At 39.7% G+C, this 21,426-nt stretch overlaps 1 protein-coding gene across 1 annotated transcript in view; it reads left to right on the top strand.

Moving 5' to 3' along the window:
* Positions 1-21,220, top strand: part of LOC145780563 (tRNA (32-2'-O)-methyltransferase regulator THADA-like) — a 31,051-nt gene extending 9,831 nt beyond the window's left edge. Inside the window, exons 16-39 of the mRNA XM_082592189.1 lie at positions 125-251; positions 500-642; positions 1,353-1,498; positions 1,874-2,011; positions 3,425-3,633; positions 3,890-4,050; positions 4,243-4,352; positions 4,919-5,051; positions 5,352-5,480; positions 5,865-5,964; positions 6,246-6,363; positions 6,952-7,061; positions 7,440-7,566; positions 8,283-8,439; positions 8,676-8,791; positions 9,016-9,095; positions 9,301-9,454; positions 10,010-10,131; positions 10,229-10,302; positions 10,668-10,835; positions 11,237-11,396; positions 16,284-16,409; positions 18,358-18,485; positions 19,183-21,220. Of these exons, the coding sequence (XP_082448315.1) occupies positions 125-251; positions 500-642; positions 1,353-1,498; positions 1,874-2,011; positions 3,425-3,633; positions 3,890-4,050; positions 4,243-4,352; positions 4,919-5,051; positions 5,352-5,480; positions 5,865-5,964; positions 6,246-6,363; positions 6,952-7,061; positions 7,440-7,566; positions 8,283-8,439; positions 8,676-8,791; positions 9,016-9,095; positions 9,301-9,454; positions 10,010-10,131; positions 10,229-10,302; positions 10,668-10,835; positions 11,237-11,396; positions 16,284-16,409; positions 18,358-18,485; positions 19,183-19,299 (3,153 nt within the window). The 3' untranslated portion in view covers positions 19,300-21,220. The remainder of the gene's footprint in view (positions 1-124; positions 252-499; positions 643-1,352; positions 1,499-1,873; positions 2,012-3,424; positions 3,634-3,889; positions 4,051-4,242; positions 4,353-4,918; positions 5,052-5,351; positions 5,481-5,864; positions 5,965-6,245; positions 6,364-6,951; positions 7,062-7,439; positions 7,567-8,282; positions 8,440-8,675; positions 8,792-9,015; positions 9,096-9,300; positions 9,455-10,009; positions 10,132-10,228; positions 10,303-10,667; positions 10,836-11,236; positions 11,397-16,283; positions 16,410-18,357; positions 18,486-19,182) is intronic.
* Positions 21,221-21,426: the final 206 nt, after the last annotated feature.

The following is a 21,426-nucleotide window of genomic DNA, read 5'->3' as shown; positions in this document are numbered from 1 at the left end:
TACCAGACAACTTGTTTTCTTACCGACCATTTATTCAATGCAAGCGATATGTTGTCGCTAATAACTTATTTGTTATGTGATCTATTGATCGTATCGCATGCAACATAACCTATTTTTGAACCAGGGCTTCAAGAATTGGCTCACAATTTTCACCTTTGACCAGTTATTTTACGGAGCGTCCTACCCAAGAAAAAGTACGGCCCTCAATATTCTTCATTTCATTTGCAGTTTCCCAGCCACCAGCACAGACGGTAAGCCTTGGTTGTTACTTTTAGCGTGGTGTAAAGATTTTCTTTTAATTTTTTTTTACATCTGGGTTGAAAGAAGTTTTCTTCCGAAGTTATTGCCGAAGAGTTACCGCTGACTATTATACTCTTGATTGCTAGGTCTGGGTGTAAAATTTACTATCACGATATCTCGTTTAACTATTTCAATGAGGTGAAAGCTGAATGCTCTCTGGTGGGACCAAAACATAAATATCGTGATTTTATGTGTCCAGATACTGAAGCAATGGTCAAGCTGTTCACCACCAAACGCCTCCTCTTGCTCACCGGCATGCTCAAAGACACGTACGAGGATAACCGGACCTTGGCATTGAATATCTTGACAACCTCAGCGGTGAAAGGCCGCGTTAAGTCTATTGTGAGTTTTGTGGTTCAACTTGACTTTCCTTGCATGCGAATCAGTCCTTTTTACATTGATTCAACGTCTGTGAAAAAGGACTGCTATGGCGTGCTATGCTGCCTCATAGTTGCAGTCACATTTATTATCAGCAAAATTTGCGTTTTTCGCGAAATAACATCGCTTTAACGTAGGTGTTACCAACAGATGGCTCGCATACCGCCCTCCACGTTATAATGGCTTCCCGCAAAGGCAGCAATTATTTATGTAGAACGAAAACTACTCTTTTCGGGGAGTTAAAGGGCGTGAAAGCATGAAAATACTTTCCACTTTGTATACGATTTTACAGACCACCAATCAGATTGTAAGACTAGGTGGGCGTTGCTTAAAGTTATGCCAATACGATGTCCAGCTACACTACCCAAGAAGGTTGGTTAAAACGCGTATATAAAGTGGAAGTTTGCTTCGGGCAATTGAAAAACATGGACAAAAACTCCTCGTTGCGTCGTAATCGCTTTGATTTATGTGAAATCTCGGTTACAGTGTAAAGCAGTGTTGTTAAGTTGAATTGTTACTGTTGGCGTAGGCCCGTAGTAAAATATTTTTATTGAAGAAGGCAGAAATTTCAATAAGTAATGACCCGCCACTGCTTTTCTTAGCGTTAAAGTGACCCGCTTGCAAAAACAACGACTCTGCCGCATTCTCCAATTATTATTACCGCTGCATTTCAGCTCGGCAATTCTTTCTTGTGGGATCTTCTATATACCTCGCTGGACACTGGCAGAAGGTCTTGCAAGCCAGACGTATGCCGTGACGCCGCCTTCACCCTGAGATTCATTGCCAGGATATGCCCACGATCAGATGAGAATATTATCACGTAAGTGGAAACTTTAAATGTTGAGTCAATGCCAATGAGCCCAAATTTTAATGTCAGTCAGTAATTTTAAAGTTGCACGACGATAATGAATGTAGCAATAATACATTCACATTTTCGTGGAACCACAAAGTCTCTACGATAACCATTAACCACGTTACAGTTTGACTCTCTGAGATCGAAGGTCTTTTCTTTCATCACTCCAAGTCAGGTGTTCATGTTTTTCTGGACTACGCTGAGAGGCTGCCATAGAGTAATACTGGTTGATTAGCCTGAGTATATTCTAATCAACACTGTCAACTTGCATTTTAAATATGCTGTTTTGCCGTTTATTTTTGTCCCCCTTTTGTCAACTAACCTCCACTGTTCCTTTCACAGAGTCGTGAAGTACTTCTTAGCCTGTTTAAAGGATGACGTAAAAGTTGCGGCAAGAAACCTGCGCAAGGCGGTTCGAACCGGTCCGATGCACGGATGCCTCTTCTGCTTACGTATGCTGCTAATGGATGCCGACGTCAGGTAACCATTACAAGATTGCCAAAGCTTTGCTGCTTTCACCCTCAACGTTTAATTAACATCATCAAATGTTTCAACTGCTGTTGTTTTGTATGACGCTAAGGCAGGGGTTCTTAAACTGGGGTCCGTGGACCTCTAAGGGGTACGCGGACTAGTTTTAGGGGGTCCATGAAGGCCCAATGGAAATCTTAATGTATAATTTCAAAAATGGAATAAATTTTTCAAAAGAAAAGAGATTAAGTTCAAACAACGCTGATGATTTCTAGTTTGGCATTTCCAGATAATTGTTATCGCATTGTACTTTTTTTTTTACGTAGGCTACGTTTATTACGTCTCTTTCCACATTGTTGGTTTTGCGCTATTTGAACATTGCAAAATTTTATCAGTTGCAGGCAATTGCAATTTTATCATTTCTTAAATTTAATAAAACATAAATTTTGTTACCTCAAATCAAATATAGTTACTACTCTGTAAACCCTTGACAGCCTGTTTCACCCTAATAGGAGGATCATCAGAAGGTTCTTGTTCAAATAGAAATAAATTTTGTTACCAATTCATTTTAATTTTATTGCGTTATGTCTAATTCATGCTGATCAAAAAGTTTATCGGACTAGGCCATAAAGGGGGTCCACACAAACCAAAAATTTTTTTCAAGGGGTTCATCATCATCATAATCCATCGTCGGTTTGTTCCCCACTAGTGGGGGTGGCCGATTGTTTCCGCGCAGCAATTGTTTTAATCTCTTTTCTCCATTTCACCCTGTCCCTTGCATCTTCCTCCTTCAGTCCGACTTTTTTAAATTCATCCTTCACTTGTTGTTTCCACGTTCTTCTTGGACGACCGCGTTTCCTCTTCCCATCCACCTTTAGATCTAGTGCCTTTCTACGAAAACTTCCTTCCTCCCTCCTTATCACATGTCCATACCATCTTACTCCATTTGCCCTTGCCAGTTGGTCTATGGTCTCTCTCATCTCTAGCATATCCAACAATTCTTCAGTCCTTTTTTCCCTTCTCGTTTAAAAAAAAAGGTTCGCGTTAAAAAAAAGTTTAAGAACCCCTGCGCTAAGGTATATTCACAGCGTCGGGTTTATTCATGTATTTATAGCTCAAACTGTGATATTCTCTGTTGAATACAACATTAATACGACGACATATTTCGCAGGCTTACAGGAAAAGCATACCATGCTTTTAATTAAGATTCCTGGTAGTAGATTTGTATGGCACTTGCATAGGTCCAGCTTGTGATTTTTAAGCCAGTTTTTAAAAGCATTTCCGCATTAGCGAACTGTGTTGCAACCACCGTATAGTGCAGTGAGTAGTCTCGTTCAACTTTGGAATGAACGAAAGAGGCTTCGCTTCTTGAAATCATATTTCGCACATTTAAAGCCGTTTACTAAATCCTATGTTTTCTTGCAGGGACAAAAAACACCGGGCCGTTTATAGAAACCTGCTGTCCACCTGTGTAGACTTATGTTACCAGGTGGCGTCAGCAGTGTTGCCCGTTGTTGGCAGCGACTCCCCAGAAGGTTGTATCCCTGAAGCCACCGATGACATTCCTTTGACTGATTTTCAACAGAAAAAATATTTGAAACTTATGAAGATCGTGAAATCTAATTCAAAACCAAGTAAGGTGTCATTCTTTTCTATCTTTTTTTCTCATTCACAGATTATTTTTGGTGAAGCTTACATACCCAAGCAGAACATTCAAGCCAACATTAATTGCTTGATACTTATGAGGAAAGTTTGGCAGTTTTTGTTGCAAGATGTGAATGCTTAGCCAAACTTATCCGTCATTGTAACATTTGTGACAATTGCACGAGACTTGATGCTTTTTGATTTGGCTTCATAATTTGTTCGCTTTTTAAACACGCGAAGTTCTAGGGGATGCAACAGAAGATGAAGATCATTCCTCCGGCCAAAGAGTCCTTATCACTTGCTGGAGGAGTGCCAAGGAATCTTATCTTCTCCTTCAACTCATCTCTTCCATTGCTCCTCTCGACTCCTCTTCTGACGAGGAAGACGGTGTCATGTGTTACCAGCAGGTAGAAGTTATTTTCATGGTTATTTTCCATAAAGTGCATAGTGTTGGTCTTAATATTAAAATATCTTTACTTGCTTTATAATGTGCGTTTGTTGTGTTACTGGTACGATACAAGTCTCGGAGTGAAGAGAGCATCCCAAGAAGAGAATTTTTCTCATTTGTTGTCCTTTGTTTAAAATCTTTTATTCTTCAGTTCTTGGCGATCGGAGAACACCTTCGCACGCAACTGATGGACACCGTTCACAGAGGAACTTTCGAAGTGGCTTACTCCGCCTTCAGAGATTACTGTCCTCTTTTATGGAGGTATTTTTAAGATTCTGATTTTTTTTTGCTATTCTTGCATTTAAAATGTATGTTTTTTGTGAAATGTAGTTTTTTAGGAGCAACATGTTGGCGGCATCGTGTCGGTACTCTCACTGCCTGTGTAAGACCCGCATTCCAATTAGGGAAAGTTACTTTTTTCCATCGTTTCAACGTTGAATGACATTGATACGATGTAAGAAAAGGCAACTTTGCTAGCTGGATTAGTTTTTTTAATGATAGAAGCATTGTTTTTATACCCCACAGTTTCATCAGCCAATTCATGTTGTAACGGAACTCGAACGATTTGGCAAAACTAATGCAGCAAATTCGCTTAACAAATCCACGGATATACATCTATCCACTTATTAAATCCAATTTGATTTTAAGCGGAATTTATATGGTATCCACCGCTCTTTTGGACCGAGATGTATTTATTAAGCAGTAAAAATTAAACAGAAAGCCAAAGGGCTTTTCTTTGTCTAGCTTGATTTGTAACTGATAAGACAAAATTCAATTCAATTTGAGAGCGTGTAAGATTTGCTTGTAATATTTACACTTATGCACAGAAGTAAGCATGCAAGTTTGAGTGCCCGCCCCAAGCAGTGGATTCTATCTACAATAACCGAGATCTGCAACCCCGTTACTGCGAGGAACATCTGCGTGACTAGACGAAGTGCAGGGTTGCCATTCTTCATGCAAGTAAGTTTCGTTGTCAAACAGCGTAAGGGGACATATGTCCCAAGTTGGTGTTTTAATTGAAAATAAAACGTGAAAATAAAACGGCTTCTTTGTCTTCTTGTGTGAGCCTGTCTCGTTCCAACTATTCAACCTCTGGCATAAGTCCACACACAGTAACGTCTAATGTCGTTACCTTTCACTGTACACGACTCAATTCTGCCCGAGAACGTTATTACATTCGCCATTCGATACATTTGAGATGACGTCGCCAAGCGTTTCCACAAGAAAAACATACTTTTCACATTTCGAGATCGCTTCCAGGCTTTGCTCGGATGTGACAAGGGACAAGTTGCGCGCGAATGCCTTGGTCACGTGATGGACTCTCTGCTTCCGCTTGTGGCGTGTGACGTCATAAACGCTTTGAAAGCCGACGACGAATGCGTTTGCCAGGTGGGTCTGAGCACGACTTACATAATGGACAAGCGATACAATTTGAGTAGAAATTTAAGTCTTTTGTGTTTACTTGAATCAGTTGTCATTCATTGTTATTTGTGATGCACAATGCCCGGCTCGGTGACTCACTGGATAATGCATGCAAGTTGGTGAATATGGGGTTAGGTCGTCACCACCGAGTTGTGACGTCACAATTGGACAATAGGCCTTGTTATCTCGGTGGAAACGGTTTGATACGCTGTCTGGTCATACCAAAATATTAAAGGAATAAGTCAGGGCAATAATGTAGGCTGCAACTGTAAACGCGTGCGGTGAAACTATCTGCTCTATATAAAAACATACGCTATGCAAACTTTTTCAACCACCGCCTCTTTTGATAAGATCCACGCCTTGAATGTGCTTCGCGGCCTAATGAAGGATGCCTCTCTTGCTGAAGAAATCCAACCTTACCTGTCGCGTTGCATCATGGTCGCTATAACGGGTATGTCTTGTTTTCATTCTGCGATTGGCATGATTGTTTGTAGACTCTTAGGATATAATACGTTTCGTTTAAAATTTGAAAAAAATGCAAAGCAGACCTTCCAGGTATTTCATGTTCTTCATAAATTTGAAATTTTTAGATATTTTGTCTGCATTTTTTCAAGGTAAAGTTTGGGCTAGATGTTCAACCGAAAAGTTTGCAAATTTTTGTTTTGTTTTTTCTATCATAATATATGCCGCGTTGTTTGTTGGTTTCGTTCGCTCATGATGAGATTTGTAAAGGATTTGCCTGCAAGACATGGACGATCCGGAACTCGTCCACTTTGCTTTTCTCTTCTCTCGTCACGCGAGTGTTCGGTGTGAAAAAAGAAAAGGATCTGGAAGCATCAGGAAAAAACCGGTTGGTACCAGTTTTCAGGTCTTGCAGAGACACCTTGTCGTTGCTTTCGCAATGAATTTAACCCATTATGTTATGAACACGATTTTGTGTCGACCAACATTACAAACACGCCCAGTGAAAAGTGTTTTTCACTTTCAAAGTTCAAGATTTCGTCTGTAGGTGAATATTGCTGGTTGCATTATTTATAACAGCAAGACTATGTACAGTACAACGAAATACTCTCTCTTTCTCTCTCTCTCTCTCTCCATTTGCTCCAAAGAAGCCTGGTCTTCATCTCGAAACATCAAGGTCGACCAAAATATCCCTATTCAAAATGAAATTAACCGCACGTTAATCTAATTTTAGGTTATCTAATTTTAGGTATCACCTTGACATTAAATCAGAAGCTTAACTACCAAATATGGAAATCCTTTACAGCCGCCAAAGTCGTGTTTGTGTTTTAACTTATCACGAAATGATATGAACTTATCACGAAATGAAATGAACTTATCACGAAATAAAATGAACTTATCACGAAATGATATGAACTTATCACGAAATGTTGACTCAACTTCGTTGCTGACGTATCTTGTGTTGCGTGTTGTTGAGGTTGTCGAGCCACGAGTTCTTCGGAAGGATGCCGCAGCTTGGCGAGTTCTTGTTGGAACATTTGAGGCGTAGCGTAGCAAAGTCATCTGGAGGTAAGTGTTCATACAAAAGTACAAACAACAGCAAGAACTAACTTAAACAAGTTCAACGTTGCCTTTCGTTTCTCCTCGAACCAACCATTTGGCGTAAAGTGAAAAGTTTGTGCAAGTTCTATGAATAGACAGTACATGAGGCAAGCAATACGAAGCGATGCAATACGCATGCTGATATATCTTTTTAGAAACATGAAGAGAACTCAGCAGATATTTGATCACGTCATTTATGATCCTTTATTCGACCACAGCCATTTCCGTATTGTACCTTTCCTTATAAGTTTCGAAAGTAGTGTTACTTTTGTAAATCATTCTAAACAGCAATTTTTTTTTGGTAGGTGGTTCCGTAATTTTTTTTTACTTCCGTTCGTTTAAATTTTTTTGTTTTGTTTTCAGTTTGTGACATCGAACGACAATCTAGTCTCTATCCAGTCCTATTGCTGCTGTCGAGAGTCTATTCATCGTCATCAACCCACCAAGAATCTAACGACATCCTTGCCAGTTTTGTGCCGTTGTTGATAAGGTGACATTATTTTCTGTGTCTTTCATTGGTTCTTCAATCTGTTGGATTTCCTTGCCCGCGGATCAGACAGAAAGCCAGCCCTGTTTAACAATGCTTCAACTTCTGTAGACGTCAGGGGTGGAACCAGGGAGTAGTCTGGGGGAGGGGGCGACTTCAACAAAATGCAATGATTTGTATATCTAGGAACTACATTAATCCCATCTTGCAAATACACCGTCAAAAAAGTCCATTTCAGTGTTTTGCGGGGGAAAGGCGATTGCGGTAGACGATGAATGATTGAATCAATATTAGAAAGGTCCCATTTGCTGATATAGCTGGAGCTCAATTGAGTTCAGTCAAAATTTGCTATCGGAAGCATTTAGTTTGGCAGGTTGCCAAGTAGAGAGCTATCTTGATTAGAAGTGGTTGCTGAAGAAATGTTTTCTGTTAATTACTTTGCGCTAAAACGTTAATCGAAAGGCTTCAATAATTCATTTCAAAACCGCACCTGTTGTCAATTTAGCTAACAAGCTAACTTAGCGTTTTTCAATTCAATTAGCTTAAAAAATGAATTAAACAAATGGCTGACTGCGATAAAAAAAAAAGGACAGATCACCGACAAATGACATCCCCAGCTAAACAAAATCCGTTCTTTTTACATTAATTCAACGTCTGCAAACATTGAATCAATGTAAAAACGACGAATTTTGTTAGCCGGGTTGGTTATGTCCTTGCAGGTGTGGACACAGTCCTATTCTCAAATGTCGCATCATGTCGGCCACAGCTTTGTCTAGCGTCGTCGCCATCTTGGATTATCCAAAACTGCTGAGTCATTTAGCAGAATCACTCGATCAAGATTTGCCACCGAACCGAATACATGGAATCTTGCTTCAGGTTGATATTTACGTTGTTTGTGCATCAGAAAGCATTAGCTTTGTGAAACTGTAAACTATTTGCTGCAAATAACATTTCAGCGATCTTCTGTTCAAGTTCAAACGTGTCTTAGTTGAGTTTTAGTCTTTAAACAGTTGGTTCCAGTTATCAACGTATGGAGACGTTGAATCAACTTAAAGAGATGTATTTTACTCACCCGGCGATGACAACAAACTTTGATTGCGTTTTTATTCCAGTTGACAAAATTGATCAGCTCCAAGTCCAGTGACGTCAGCGACGTCTCATCTGAGTTGAAGTCCGCTCTGTCGAAGGTTTTGGGTTTATTGCAAGGCAAGGTCTCCCTGGGGGCGAGGTGGGTTGCTTACTTTCAAACGCCAGAGTTGCCCTATTAACGTGGCGGTTCTAACGAAATTGGCAAATTCTGGAACGGCTTGGTAATCAAAAAATGTTGGCCACCTTTTCAAAATTAGTTAAAATTGACCGGTTTTTTTTTTTTTTCTAGCTAAATTTAAAATAAAATTCAATAACTTTGGATTTTGCCCCCTGTAAAATTTCACCGCTTGCTTTTGTTTCCAGCACAAACAGCAGCCTCGTCACCAGAGCAGCATTCATGGAATTGTCGATTGAGTTGATGTCGGCTTTGAACAAGATCAATGGTAAGATTGTGAAAACCCTCCGCACAGTTTCTGGTTATTTTCATCTATTAACATCACTGTTCGCTCAACTTGCAGCAGCATAGCAGCAGAGTTGTGTTTTTGCATTTGCAAGAAAACTTCTCTTTTTAGGTTGCGGTTTTATATCAGCATAGCACAGATCACGAAATCGGATTCAAGTCGAAGGTAAATTTTCTTTTTTGTTCAGATCAAACCACAGATAATCCCACAGCAACCTCTCTGCTTGACGAATTAATCACTCACATCGCAGAAGATCTTAGCAACGTAGATTTAACGTTGCAGCCAGGTTACACAACGTTATGCGAAAGCTTGGGAAAGCTGTCTGCATTTGCATTTACCTGGTATGTTGAGATGCCAGACGGTTGTGTTCCTCTAAAATCTAAATCATTTATTTGACTGCGGTTTCATGACCTTTACAGCTCTTTATTAGACGCTGCAGCAACATAAATAGTCATTACTTTTAAATTTTGATTGCCCTTTTTCACCTTGCATTTTCGGACAACAAATCAACTTCTGCAGACGTTGAATCAATGTAAAAAACGGCTGATGTGCCATCTGAGTTGTTGGTCGTGTGTTTTTTCATCAAATCGCTCTTAACACTAGAGAATAGACCGCCTACCTTGCAATGGTGGCGTCCTTCACACGTTTGTCACATCCAATCACCCGACTTCCTCTCTCGCTTGCCATTCGCTCGCAAACCTTGCTTTCACTTTGACGTCATCGGTGTCGGTCGGGTCTAAAAACTTGACAGTTTGAACATGATTTGTCATTTCTTGCGTAAGAGCGAAGAATGACGTCAAATTTTGACAGGCGAAATGTAGCTGCCCTATTTTCTGATAGAAATTAAGATTTGGCGTGAAATAAACGCTGAAATGTTGATTGACATGTCATTGCAGGCTTGGTGCATGGCGTCCAGCGCAAACTCTGCTGCACTCTGGCAACACTGAAGCCTTGCTTGCCCTCCTTCGCGTTCTTAAGAAACACTTTAAAGCCAAATCTGATCAACTTGAAAAGTCTGGTGAGAATATTTTAAACAATAAAGCAGTTGAAAAAAACAATTTTTTTTGAAGTGCATTTTTGTCTCACAGACTTTATTTAATGTAAGTTTTATGTAGAATCTTTCACTCAATTGGAAGAAGGTCTTATTTTGCTGCTCACCAAGCAACCAGATGTTCGATGCATGGCAAAGGTAAGTCCGCTTATTGCAATAAGGTTTTTCCTGCAATTGACAGCAGTCAATCAGTGGTCTCTTCGGTGGCTCATTTGATCAACACGCACTAAAGAAGCTTTCCATACCAACGACCGGTGCGTCTTCGAAACTGAATCTGGCTTTTATATCAGTGGAACTGGTTTGTTTTAAATTTGGCCGAAAAACTTACAGCCAATTATTCTGTAAATAGGACGAAAATGGCAAATTAACAAAAATTCTCAGCAGTTGATATTTAAGTGAAAAGTAGAATGAAGCCTAGCATACGAACGACATGTATTAAAAATGTAAAAACGATGGACATTTGCAGTTCAAATTCGTGATATGTCGCTTTTATGATGTTTCAGATTTATTCTATCTTGAGCATTATCATCAGCTCGAAGAACTGCGACCAAGTACTAGCATTGACACGCCAACTTGCGACAAAACGAGTCCTTGCTGGCGAAAAGCTACTGGGCGCTGTGGTGTCGTGCCAAGCAGTTTGCTTGCGTGGCTTGCTCGATCAAAGCTCGGAGGTGAGTGGTGGACGTGCCCCAGCTAGCAGAATTTTTCATTTTTACGTCTATTCAACGTCTGCCTAACTTGTTTAACAATCAACTGCTACATAAAAGCGTTGTGAAGAAATGTCTAATACGACAAAGAGCCAGCTTGAAAGAAGCTACCGCAAGCCTGAGCTTGTCTTGTGCGTGACTCTGGAGCATTCATGGCATTCTAGTCACGACATTTTCTGCCATTCAGTGAACTCTCGGATATACAAAATGGCGACTGACCAAAGAGGGTGTCGAACTTGAATTGTCAGCATATAGGGCGAACATTATAACCACTCCACTGACAAATATTAAACGTATATTGTGGCATATATTGCCATTGAAATGCAGCATTTGGTTAGCGTTGTCTGTGAATGTGATTGTTTCAGGGATTGCCTGAGTCGACGTTAGAATGGCTTCCCAGCTGGCTCACGTTTTTAACTAGCGCTTGTTCTATCGTGCGTCATGACGCATGCGTCCGGATGAAGGTAGCCGACGCGTTACGCACGAATGCCACGCAATTACTCGTAGATCCTGGGAAACGACTAGGTAAGCAAATTTTCAACAATTCATTGTTGGTTTTAAATGACAAGTTTATTGCCTTGAGGTCTTTGCAATCCACTCCCTCACTGCTGATTCAACACCGACAGGCTCTGTAATAAAGAAGAAGAAATCTGATTATATGAATCCGCTGACAAGTCCGGATGTTGGCCCTTCATTATTCTTTGAAGACTAATCCTAGCACTTGAGCGAAAGAATGCCTTTTGAGTATCCGATTACCAGACCCCTCAAGCACCTTCTCGCCACTTGACAGGTGCCATGAGATATCGCCCTCTATTCACCTGTCCACACGCTGTTTGCATTCGTGCATTTGTCACGCGACAATAGAGGTCACTCGAGGTCAAATAACTTCGCTTCTGGCCAGGGAAATTGTATCGGGTCCGCCATTGTGGGACGGCGAGTTAATTCTTTGGCTGCCCGCTATCAAGGAACTTAAGAGAACTCACCGGTTTTCTTTTCGCCCACCCACACAATTAAATTTTGTGCAGCCCATCAGGTTTTGAACTAACAATCAGTTCTTTTTTTCATTGTCTTTATACGTTTAATCAATGTAAACAATGATTTGCTGATTAGGTAGAAATGGCTGCTTCGATGAAGTTGGGTTTTGGGCGTCCACTGTTTTATTTTATTTTATTTTTTGAAGTGCGTCAACGAAAATCTTGCGAATTGCAATAAAATGTCTCCTTCCCGCACTTTATTTCGTATTTCACCAAACTTCTCATGTGACGTCATCCTCTGCGCAGGTCCATGTCACCTCCTCTCAACATTTTGTCCTGTATCGACGTACCCCGTAATATAGCAGCAAAAACACTTCAAAAATGGATATTTTTGCCAACGACAAGCTGCGCGGTCATTTACCGTAAAACCGTTTAAATTAGCAATAATTTTTGGAGGAATTTTTGCTGTTATGTATCTTAATGTTACGTGGAAATCGCAAATCAAAATCTAAAAAAAAATCGCATTTAAATTCTACTTTCGCATCCAGTGGGGCCAGATTGAAGCGAAATGGTAAATCATCTTCGTGAAAGGTCTATTTTCTTTTTGGAATACAGAAGACCTTGTTCTGGTTGATTTCTTGCTTTGAATTCGCAGAAGAGCAAAAATTTTGCAAGTGCTTCCTAGTCAGCAACAATTTGCATTTTATTACAACGTTTGAACGTTGTAAACGTTATCGAAAATAGTGAACTTGGTGAAAAAAACAAGTTAATTAATTTTTATCACATTATTTCCTTGTTGACTTATCCGGTCAGACGTTGAATCAATGTAAAAAGGGACTGATTTGCTTTCTGGGTAATCTGCGCCTGTAGTTTGTGAAAGTTTTTCTCGTCGATTCAATTTCGTTATTGGAACTCCACGGTTGATGGCCGCGTGTGTGACACATTTTGCCTTCAACACATCGCATTTGCGCAACTATAACGTGCCGTAGAGACTTAATCAATCCCACCTGCTGGAGTTTATTAACAAGCTGGCATTAAGCCGGTTGTATAATTTTACGAGAAAAGAAATGACCTTGTGTCGACAGAGTCATCACTTCACGCTTTTGTGTTTGCGGAAATGGTAAAATGTCCAACCAAGTCCAGTCGTCCCTACCCGGAGAGCAAATCAGTCGCTTTTTACATTGATTGAACGTCTGCAGACGTTGAATCAATGTAAAAAGCGACTGATTTGCTCTCCGGGAACAAATAATGTTCACTTTGTTTTCAAAGAGATTTTCCTCTTTCTTCACTGTTGCCTGCTCCTTTGTCAAATGGCAAATATTCCCGGCTAGTAAATTCTTCAATGTCAAAACTTGGTTCTCGTTTCGTCTGCACAACCATAGACACAAAACTTGCCCCTTACTTTCACTTACATACCCGCCAGTGATAAAAAAAGATTCCAACCACGACGTTTCTTCCTGTTGTTACTTCTAGCCTTGAGTTCATTCAATGTCTTCAGTCGATGCGTTTTTCTGTTTATTTTGACGTCTAGTTAAATTGGTTGATGCTTTATTACGTCATCAACTCTGTACACCATGTTAAGTTGAAGAGAACAGTAAACAAAAATAGATGACGCAATGTAAAGCAGGCATTTAGGCGTAATCTTTGAGCAGTTTTTTTAAGACCAAATTATAAAAAAGAAAACACCAATTTCCCTGAAATACTGGAATCAAGGTAAATAGGTCAACACAGGCGTGCATTTTCTCAGAAAAATATTTTTACACCATTTTGATGTTTTCTCACATGAAAAATTTGGTTAACTTTCCACCCATTTCATATAATCAGAAATCCTGACTGTTGGCTCGATATGGAATTCTTGCGGTAGCCGAATCACAAAACAAACTCCGCTGATCACGCACCAATGCAACGTTGTGACATGTCGGATTTGCGTAAGAACAGTTAAGTTATCACAATAACCAAGGTTTGACATTTTCCCTAAACAAAAGCTAGTTCCGTGGAGCCGTAACATCGTCTACTTGTATCAATTGCCAACCACGAGAAATAAAAACCATCAGCGAACTGACTGCCCATGCCAATACCTCCGCGGCTTGTTTGCAAACATGTCACAGCTTCCCGATAGTGATTCCGTGGCCTCGAAAATGTGTAATTGTATCAACAGTGACTTGCATTTTAGATCACGTCATTTTAACCATTTTGAAAAGGGACTGTAGGGATGACATGGTTGCAGAGAAAGTTGATAAAAACGCGGCAAAAAGTTGACTTTTTTACGTTGTTTCAACGGCTAGCGATGTTAATACGATGCTAAAACGTAAACATTTGCCTGCTGGCTATTTCCACATCCGGACCAGATCGTGCTGAGATCATTTGTTTCTGCTGTTCCGCCACAAATCTTCTGCGCGTTTACAAAAATAAGCTTCCACTATTTCACTTTGTGAGCCTGATTTCATGTAGACGGACTTCTGGACTGTCATTTTTGTTCCTTTTTCAACAATTCCAAATTTACTAACAAACAGCGCTCAGGAGATTTTGAATGCCACTTGGCTTTGTCGTCGCGATCGCCTCACACGATCTCAGTGGGTTTTCCGGTACTTGTTGACAAACTTTGCCTGAATCACGGAGTCATTGTGACAAAATTTCGATTCTGTGAACAATGTGAATTTGCGTGCGTCCCAAAATTCAAAATAAGTTGTTTCACTAAATTAACGCACCGCGGTGATTTCGAAAACGTGTTCTCTGTCCTATTGCAATACAATGCGATGTCCTTCACACCATACACGAACCAAAGTGTCCCCATTTCTCTCTCTACATGAAATCTCCGTTACTGGGCTGTTTCGCTTTCATTCATCTATCTACGCACTGCTTTTGAAATTGTAGCTTAACCTTAAGCCTGGTGCGATCACGAACAATAGATGTTAAAGTTTAACACGAAATCAACGTCGCATATACTATATTTTCCCGTTTTTCCACTTCCCAAGCACAGCCTCAGAGGAAACTTAATACCTGACCTCCAACCATCGATGTTTCAACCGACGTAAACCGCAATGTTGTGTGAACAGCACTTTACGAACGTGCTTTATTCCACCCGCGTTTGGTCATGACCGCTGTGCGTTTGAAACGTGCTGTTTGGGAAACTTTGTTGTTTTTTTATTATTTTCTTTACAATGACGCTGTTGGTTTTGAGTCCGTGCTGACTGCACACATGGACCTTTTCTACCCAACGATTGTTGATGCACGTTTTCCAGTTTGCACAGGATTTTTTCACCTTTTTCGTTCAGTGACGTACTGGTATATCGCATCTTTGCAGCGGGTGGTTTACGTCTTGGCCATATTAATGAAGACAAACAAAACGAGAATCTGAATACTGCTTAGTGCTTATATCCTGTGTTTGATTGCACGACTGAGCACACTTGCAAACACAGCGCTTTTTTTAACTCGAAAAATACAACAAATTTACTGTCCCAGAAAGCAAAATCCGTCATTTTAACAGTGATTCAACGTCTGTAGACGATTCCAAGGTAGCAAGGGTGGTAAAAGGCAGAGTCCCTTGACCCTTGGAGTGGCGAAAAAGGTTCCCACGAAGAAGAACCACAACCGTAAAGGCGTTTTCATTTGCGAGCGATTGTTGTACCTCTTTCCGAAACCGAAACAGCCCAAACCGCTTTTTTACATCGTAAAACCGTTGAAACGATGTAAAAAAAGGTAACTTTGCTGCTGCTTAGGTCCATGATTGATCGTAGCATAGTGCAAGGCTCCCGACAACCTGCCTCCTTCCAAGTCAAAACATGATTACAGTTGATTTTTATTATCATTCTGCAAACCATATCGCGGTGGAGTGGAGTAGAGTTCAAATTTATTTTCGAATGTGTCAGGCTAATTGGATCTTTCCCACGCTGACCGAAGCAAAATGATCGAAAAGCCTCCAAAAATTTTTTGTGGTCTTAAAGCTTTGATAAATCACGGACTCCACCAATCAGAACCTTCAACAAGTGACGTCATTTCTCTACGCCCAACATAATAAAATGTTTGTAAAGAATACAACCTGCATTGAATATGTGCTGATTCTTGATAATAATATTGCTTGGATTTAACTGCTCTCAACAGACAATGTGCCATTAAAGATCATACACTCGATTGCCAAACTTGTTCAAACAAACAAAAAGCAAGCTTCACATTCAGGACGTTGTTATCCTCACATAAATATTTGAATTTAGCTCATCACACTAAGCTTGTGTTAACTGTGAATATGCTCATGTTAAATCTATATATATATGAATTTATAAGCTCGATTTGAGGCTTACGGCGTGCAGGCTTACTTTTATTGGCATTGGGCTGAGGAAATGTTTTTATTTTCCACTTGCAGACATGTACAATTTCTCTTTTTGTATCAAGAAGTTACATTTGTCAGTCGCAATGTAGAATATCATTTTTGATTTTCAAGGAACCATCTGCATTGATGCGTGGCGAATTCTCTTCATTTTATTGGTCGATGAAGACGAGAGCGTGAGAGACGTCACAAGTCACGTGGTTGCGGAAGTCGCAAAAATTTGTTCACCTGCTTTTTCAGGTATGCATTGTAAGGAATGGCATGTGGCCCATAAACAGAAAACCAGTCTTGCATTGGTTTAATAAAATTAGTAAAATAAATCATTAATTGCAATAATTTTAAAAAAGGTTTTGAAAAAGCATTTTTGAAACGCCAATCGCAGTTGTGCATGTCGGTTTGTTTCCATTAAATATTCGCATCTGCCTTTGCGTAGCAAGCACTTCGTTATTTTATTTCCAATCACCAACTCGTTGTCACAAAGTTCGTTTGTAAAATCCTCACTTTCAGCGCTTGTTTTTTGTTTTCTTTTGATTACCTGAGTTGAGTTTGCCATTACCAACCATCATGTCAGAAGCAACTGTGTGAACTTTGATAAGAGCTTATCCAATCTCAGTATTCGAATCTGATTGGGCCAGGTCAGGGGCTTTTCACACTAAAAATTCTAAAAACCGCAAAAACGGAGAGCAGATAATTTCAGCATTGTCTTGCCTTGCCCGCATTCCATCTACCTTGTCAGTGTGTAATACAATATCTTATCACAAATCGACATCATACCTTGTTTGTTATCATACAATGAGAGATAAAAATCTCTCTTAGTCGCCAAACACCTCAATCTAAGATACTTTTCGTTCTTTTTTTTATTGTCTAATTAAAGTTCTATGGTGACTAGCTCGGTAGGTATGCTGCTTGACCTCACTATGCCGCCAAATCGAGGACATTGTTAATAGCTTGCCCAGAGTTGATATTAAAGATGCTGTCATGACACGGCGTGAAATGTAATAATACCAGGTCTTATTAATCTTTTTTTTTTTATTCTTTTTAACATAGTGGTGATTTTACTGGTGATCAAGTGATCTCTTTTGTGATAACCGGCTTGCAGCAGCGCTGCTGTTTCAGTCTGCTTCACGCCTGGATTGTGAGAAAAGATTCGAAAATCCTATTTGGCAAATAGTTTCTGCTTGTAAAGTTGACCTTTGAAAGAATGAAGGGAGTAGTCGACTATTTAAACCAGGCCTTCAACAAGTTATTTTGCACAGGATGACAACATGTCTGTTTGTTGGCTGTACAACGAAAATTACCCTCAGTGTTATTTCGTAAACAGTTTTTAAAATTTGCCAAGAGAACAAAACTTGAACGTTGGATGGTTAAAAACAACACACGCTTGGCTAGCAATACAGAACTTAGAAAGATTGGAGGAATCACTTCCAGCTCTCTATGAACCACGCGACTGGTTTGTGTGTGCCCGAATGCGAAGAGCAAAGCGCATGGCTGTGCCATTGCAGTTGGCTGTCATGACCCAGGCAGCAAAATCCGTCATTGTTTACATTGATTCAACGTCTGCAGACGTTGAATCAATGTAAAAATGACGAATTTTCCCATCTGGGAACGTGCTGGTGACAACAGGCATGGTGGTGATTGCGATTGAGGTTGAAATTTGTGCAGTGTATTTACAACTACTGGTCTTTCTCAGGGCTGTGAAGTCGGGCGAAAGATATACGACCACGACTCCTCAGTTTATGTCTGGTCGACTCCAGCTTTAGTGTTGCCAGATTATTTTAATTTTTGAACATTTTCATTTTTTTGAAAGTTTTTTAATTTTATTTCAGTTACGTTCGAAATTGAAACGAAGACTTTTACAAAAACTAACAAGAACAAACACTTTCATTTTCTGGAAAAGTTTAATATACGGAGAACAAAAAACACTAATTTTATGAAACAATTGCTAACAAAATTTTACTGTTCATCGTTTTGTATAAACTCGGAGTCGTCCTTTATTTTAACGACTCCGACGTCGGACACGCCGCAATCCCTCCGACTCCACAGCCCTGTTTTTTCTGCTCAGATTTCTCACATCGGTTCAATACCTCATGACTGTAGCATCGGTAAAACAAGTATCCGGTACGAGTGAACGCTCATTTGGCCGTTTCAGAGTCGTTGTTATCGTTTAGCAAGCAATCTTCCTTCGCAGATGAACCCGTTGTGGATTTGCTGGCAATAGAAACCGCACTGGACTGTTTCGTGACTTTGCACAATACCACTCATCCGGAACGCGTTGATGCAGTTTTAGATCACGTGACCCTCATGTCAGACAACGAGGTAACACACTGTGCACTAAGTTATCAACATTGGCAGTTGTGCCAAATCTGACCAGAGATCGCTTTTTGAAAATACTGTAACGCTTTCCAGCCAATAAATCAGTCCAACGTCTGCAGACGTTGAATCATTGTAAAAAACGACTGATTTTCTGGATGGGTTTATGTTATGTTAAAGATAGTAAAGATAGTTACTCTAAAAGTTGGAAAAAAAACTGGGTAGTCCTTATCATTAAGCTTGAAAATGTATGTCTCAAGCATCAAGGTAAGGATTGCTAAAACAAGCATTGCTCAAAATTTTGTAGCCTTGCTAATTGGTCCCACTGTTGCTGAGGTCGGCGATACTGCGAAAAGGTCGTCGTTGGGTTTTCTTGGAACAATTAAAGTGCAGCAAACCGTAGTAACCGCCTTGTTTCCTAAGTAAATATTTTGGCTCGCTTTCCGCATTACTTGCTTGTAATAATTTTGCCTTTACGCTTACTTTTTTATGCGAAAAGTAGTAAAACTTCCATTGCGGTATCAGCTTTCGCTTATTTTGTGAACAGTCCTTTTTTTGCGTTGACTCAGCGTCTGCAGACGTTGAATCAATGCAAAACAACACTGATTTGCAATTTGGGCGCCTGGTCATATCTGCTTTGCGGAACATTTCATTCACAGCAAGACCACACATTGTGCAAGCTCAATGGTTTGTTGTGCTGCAGAACCAACCGCTGGATGACGCCAGAGAATCGCAATTATTCGACTGCGGTGCGACCAACAGCTTTATTGAAACCCAACTGCTTCAGCGTCTCGTGCAAGCCACGCGAGTTCGAATCTAACCTTCTAAAAAACAATCATAGCTTACTTTTTAACCCAATTTGTGTTTTCAAAATGGTGTTATTACCCAGAGCAAATCAGTCGTTTTTTACATTGCAGACGTTTTACATCTGCAGACGTTGAATCAATGTAAAAAACGACTGATTTGCTGTCTGGATATACTTGCTACAAGTCGTCAACTGAAGACTTATTTTGATGTACTTCGAGTGTACTAACACATTTTTAAAAATGTTTTATTACCATATTTATCTATGTAATTTGACTGATACTTTTTGGTACAACTTTTGTAGAGTCTTTGTGAACTCAGCTGTATTTCTCTGTACTGGACCAGTTTAATGACCGGTGAAGTGTGACTCGATAGCCTGGTAGCTCTTTTGTATTGGTGCAAAAGTTATTTTAACTTTAAATTCAAACGTATCAACAAAACTATTTTTTGTTTGTGAGTGACTTCGTCTTCTTGCTTTTTTTTCTATATCTCTGTCTGCATTTTGCTGCTAACCACAACCGTTTATAACATGTCCATTGTCCGCGCTGCACAGTTGCGTTGCATAGCTTTTTACAGCGATTCACCGTCTGCAGACGTGGAATTTATGCAAAAAACGGATTTTGCTTTTGTTTTTACAACTCAGTTTTATAGCATTCTTCAATTCAGTAGTTCACGAAATTCAACAAACCTAAAGATTGGAATAAAATCAATGTCAGTCTAACGTGAAATGACAGAGTTTCAATGTGTTGCTGCGTGATGAACGCCGGAATTGCAATTTGCAACTCCACAGCGCTTGTTGTTTTGATGATATGTGGTTTCCAAAATCAACAACTTCAGTTTATTTAATCACCTCATCCGTTATAATTCATGCAACACCGCTTACGATGATAACTTGCATTTGCTGTTTATCACTTTTTCGAATATTTATAACGCTTTACTTTTTATTTATTTCCTAAGCTCATTATATTTTCTTCGACGCAACGTCAAAAGACGTTGAATTAATAAAATACAATGAAGTTTCCTGGTAATGTTTTCCCGTGATTAGTCGGATAAAGTTACCGCAAGTGGTCGTTTTCTATTATGTTTACTTTGCGAGTGTTTCCAATGAGATTTTTTGCTTTATTTTATCTTACATTTTACAAAAACGGGGGACTGCCGGGAACACAAAGCAATATTTTCACCCCCGCTTAACTTTTATTCATTGATGCCTCTAATGAAAAAACTCAAGTCAGTAGAAAAGGATTGATTTACCGGCTGGTTAACGATAATTAAGTTGTTTTGAAACTTTTCGATAATTAGGTTATCAACACAAAACATTTACACAATGCGCTAAAATTGTTTAATTATAATTATAAGCTACCGAACGTATGTGAAGTTTTGGTGATTGAGAATGATTACAAGGAAAAATGAACGCAAAATTACTTAAACAAACAAGACACGATAGGATCAGATCAATTTTCTACACTTTAAGTTATTTTCCTACCCACCTTTTGGTTTCGTAGAAAAGCGGAATCAGAAATTTTTTTACAAGTTTCCTTGACTTCACTGAAACCGATGTCTTTGTCAGACAAACTTAATTGTGATTCTCGAATTAAAACATGACATTTGAATGCATTTGTTTGTCCTTTTTGATTGATGTAAGCATGGTGACTTTTCCTGGCTATGGCTAATACGCTCAACAAATCAATCTTTCACATTGATTTACCACCTGCAGCCGTTGAGTCAATGTAAAAAAAGACTGAATAACTGGCTGAAAAGAACTTTCTATGTTCGTCTGCCCCCGTGATTAGCATTGGCGGGGGTGTAGACCAGAGCTTTCCAAACTGTGTGTCGCGTACCATGAAACTCTAGTGATTTGAATGTAGCAGACGTAGCGCAAAGAGTCGAATTTGTTTTGAAGAGAGCATGTGCTTTTATGTTACAACAGGCTACAATAAATTGCCGACAATTAACTGCGTAATTGACTTGATCATCAGATGTTTTCAGAAAGAAAGAGCCTCCAAAAAGTGTTAACGAGTTAGTCGACTGTAGTCCAACAACTATTTGCAATGCGAATTCATGTGGACCGGAGTTTCCACCCTGCTGTCACCGCTCACATTGCAGTGAAAGTAAATAATTTTACTGGCATGCACTGCCAGTTAAA

The sequence above is a fragment of the Aplidium turbinatum genome, chromosome 12 (assembly GCF_918807975.1).
Source record: "Aplidium turbinatum chromosome 12, kaAplTurb1.1, whole genome shotgun sequence".
In the NCBI taxonomy this organism is placed as follows: Eukaryota; Metazoa; Chordata; class Ascidiacea; order Aplousobranchia; family Polyclinidae; genus Aplidium; species Aplidium turbinatum.
Note: the sequence above shows the minus strand (reverse complement) of the source record. Positions and strands in the feature narration are given on the sequence as shown.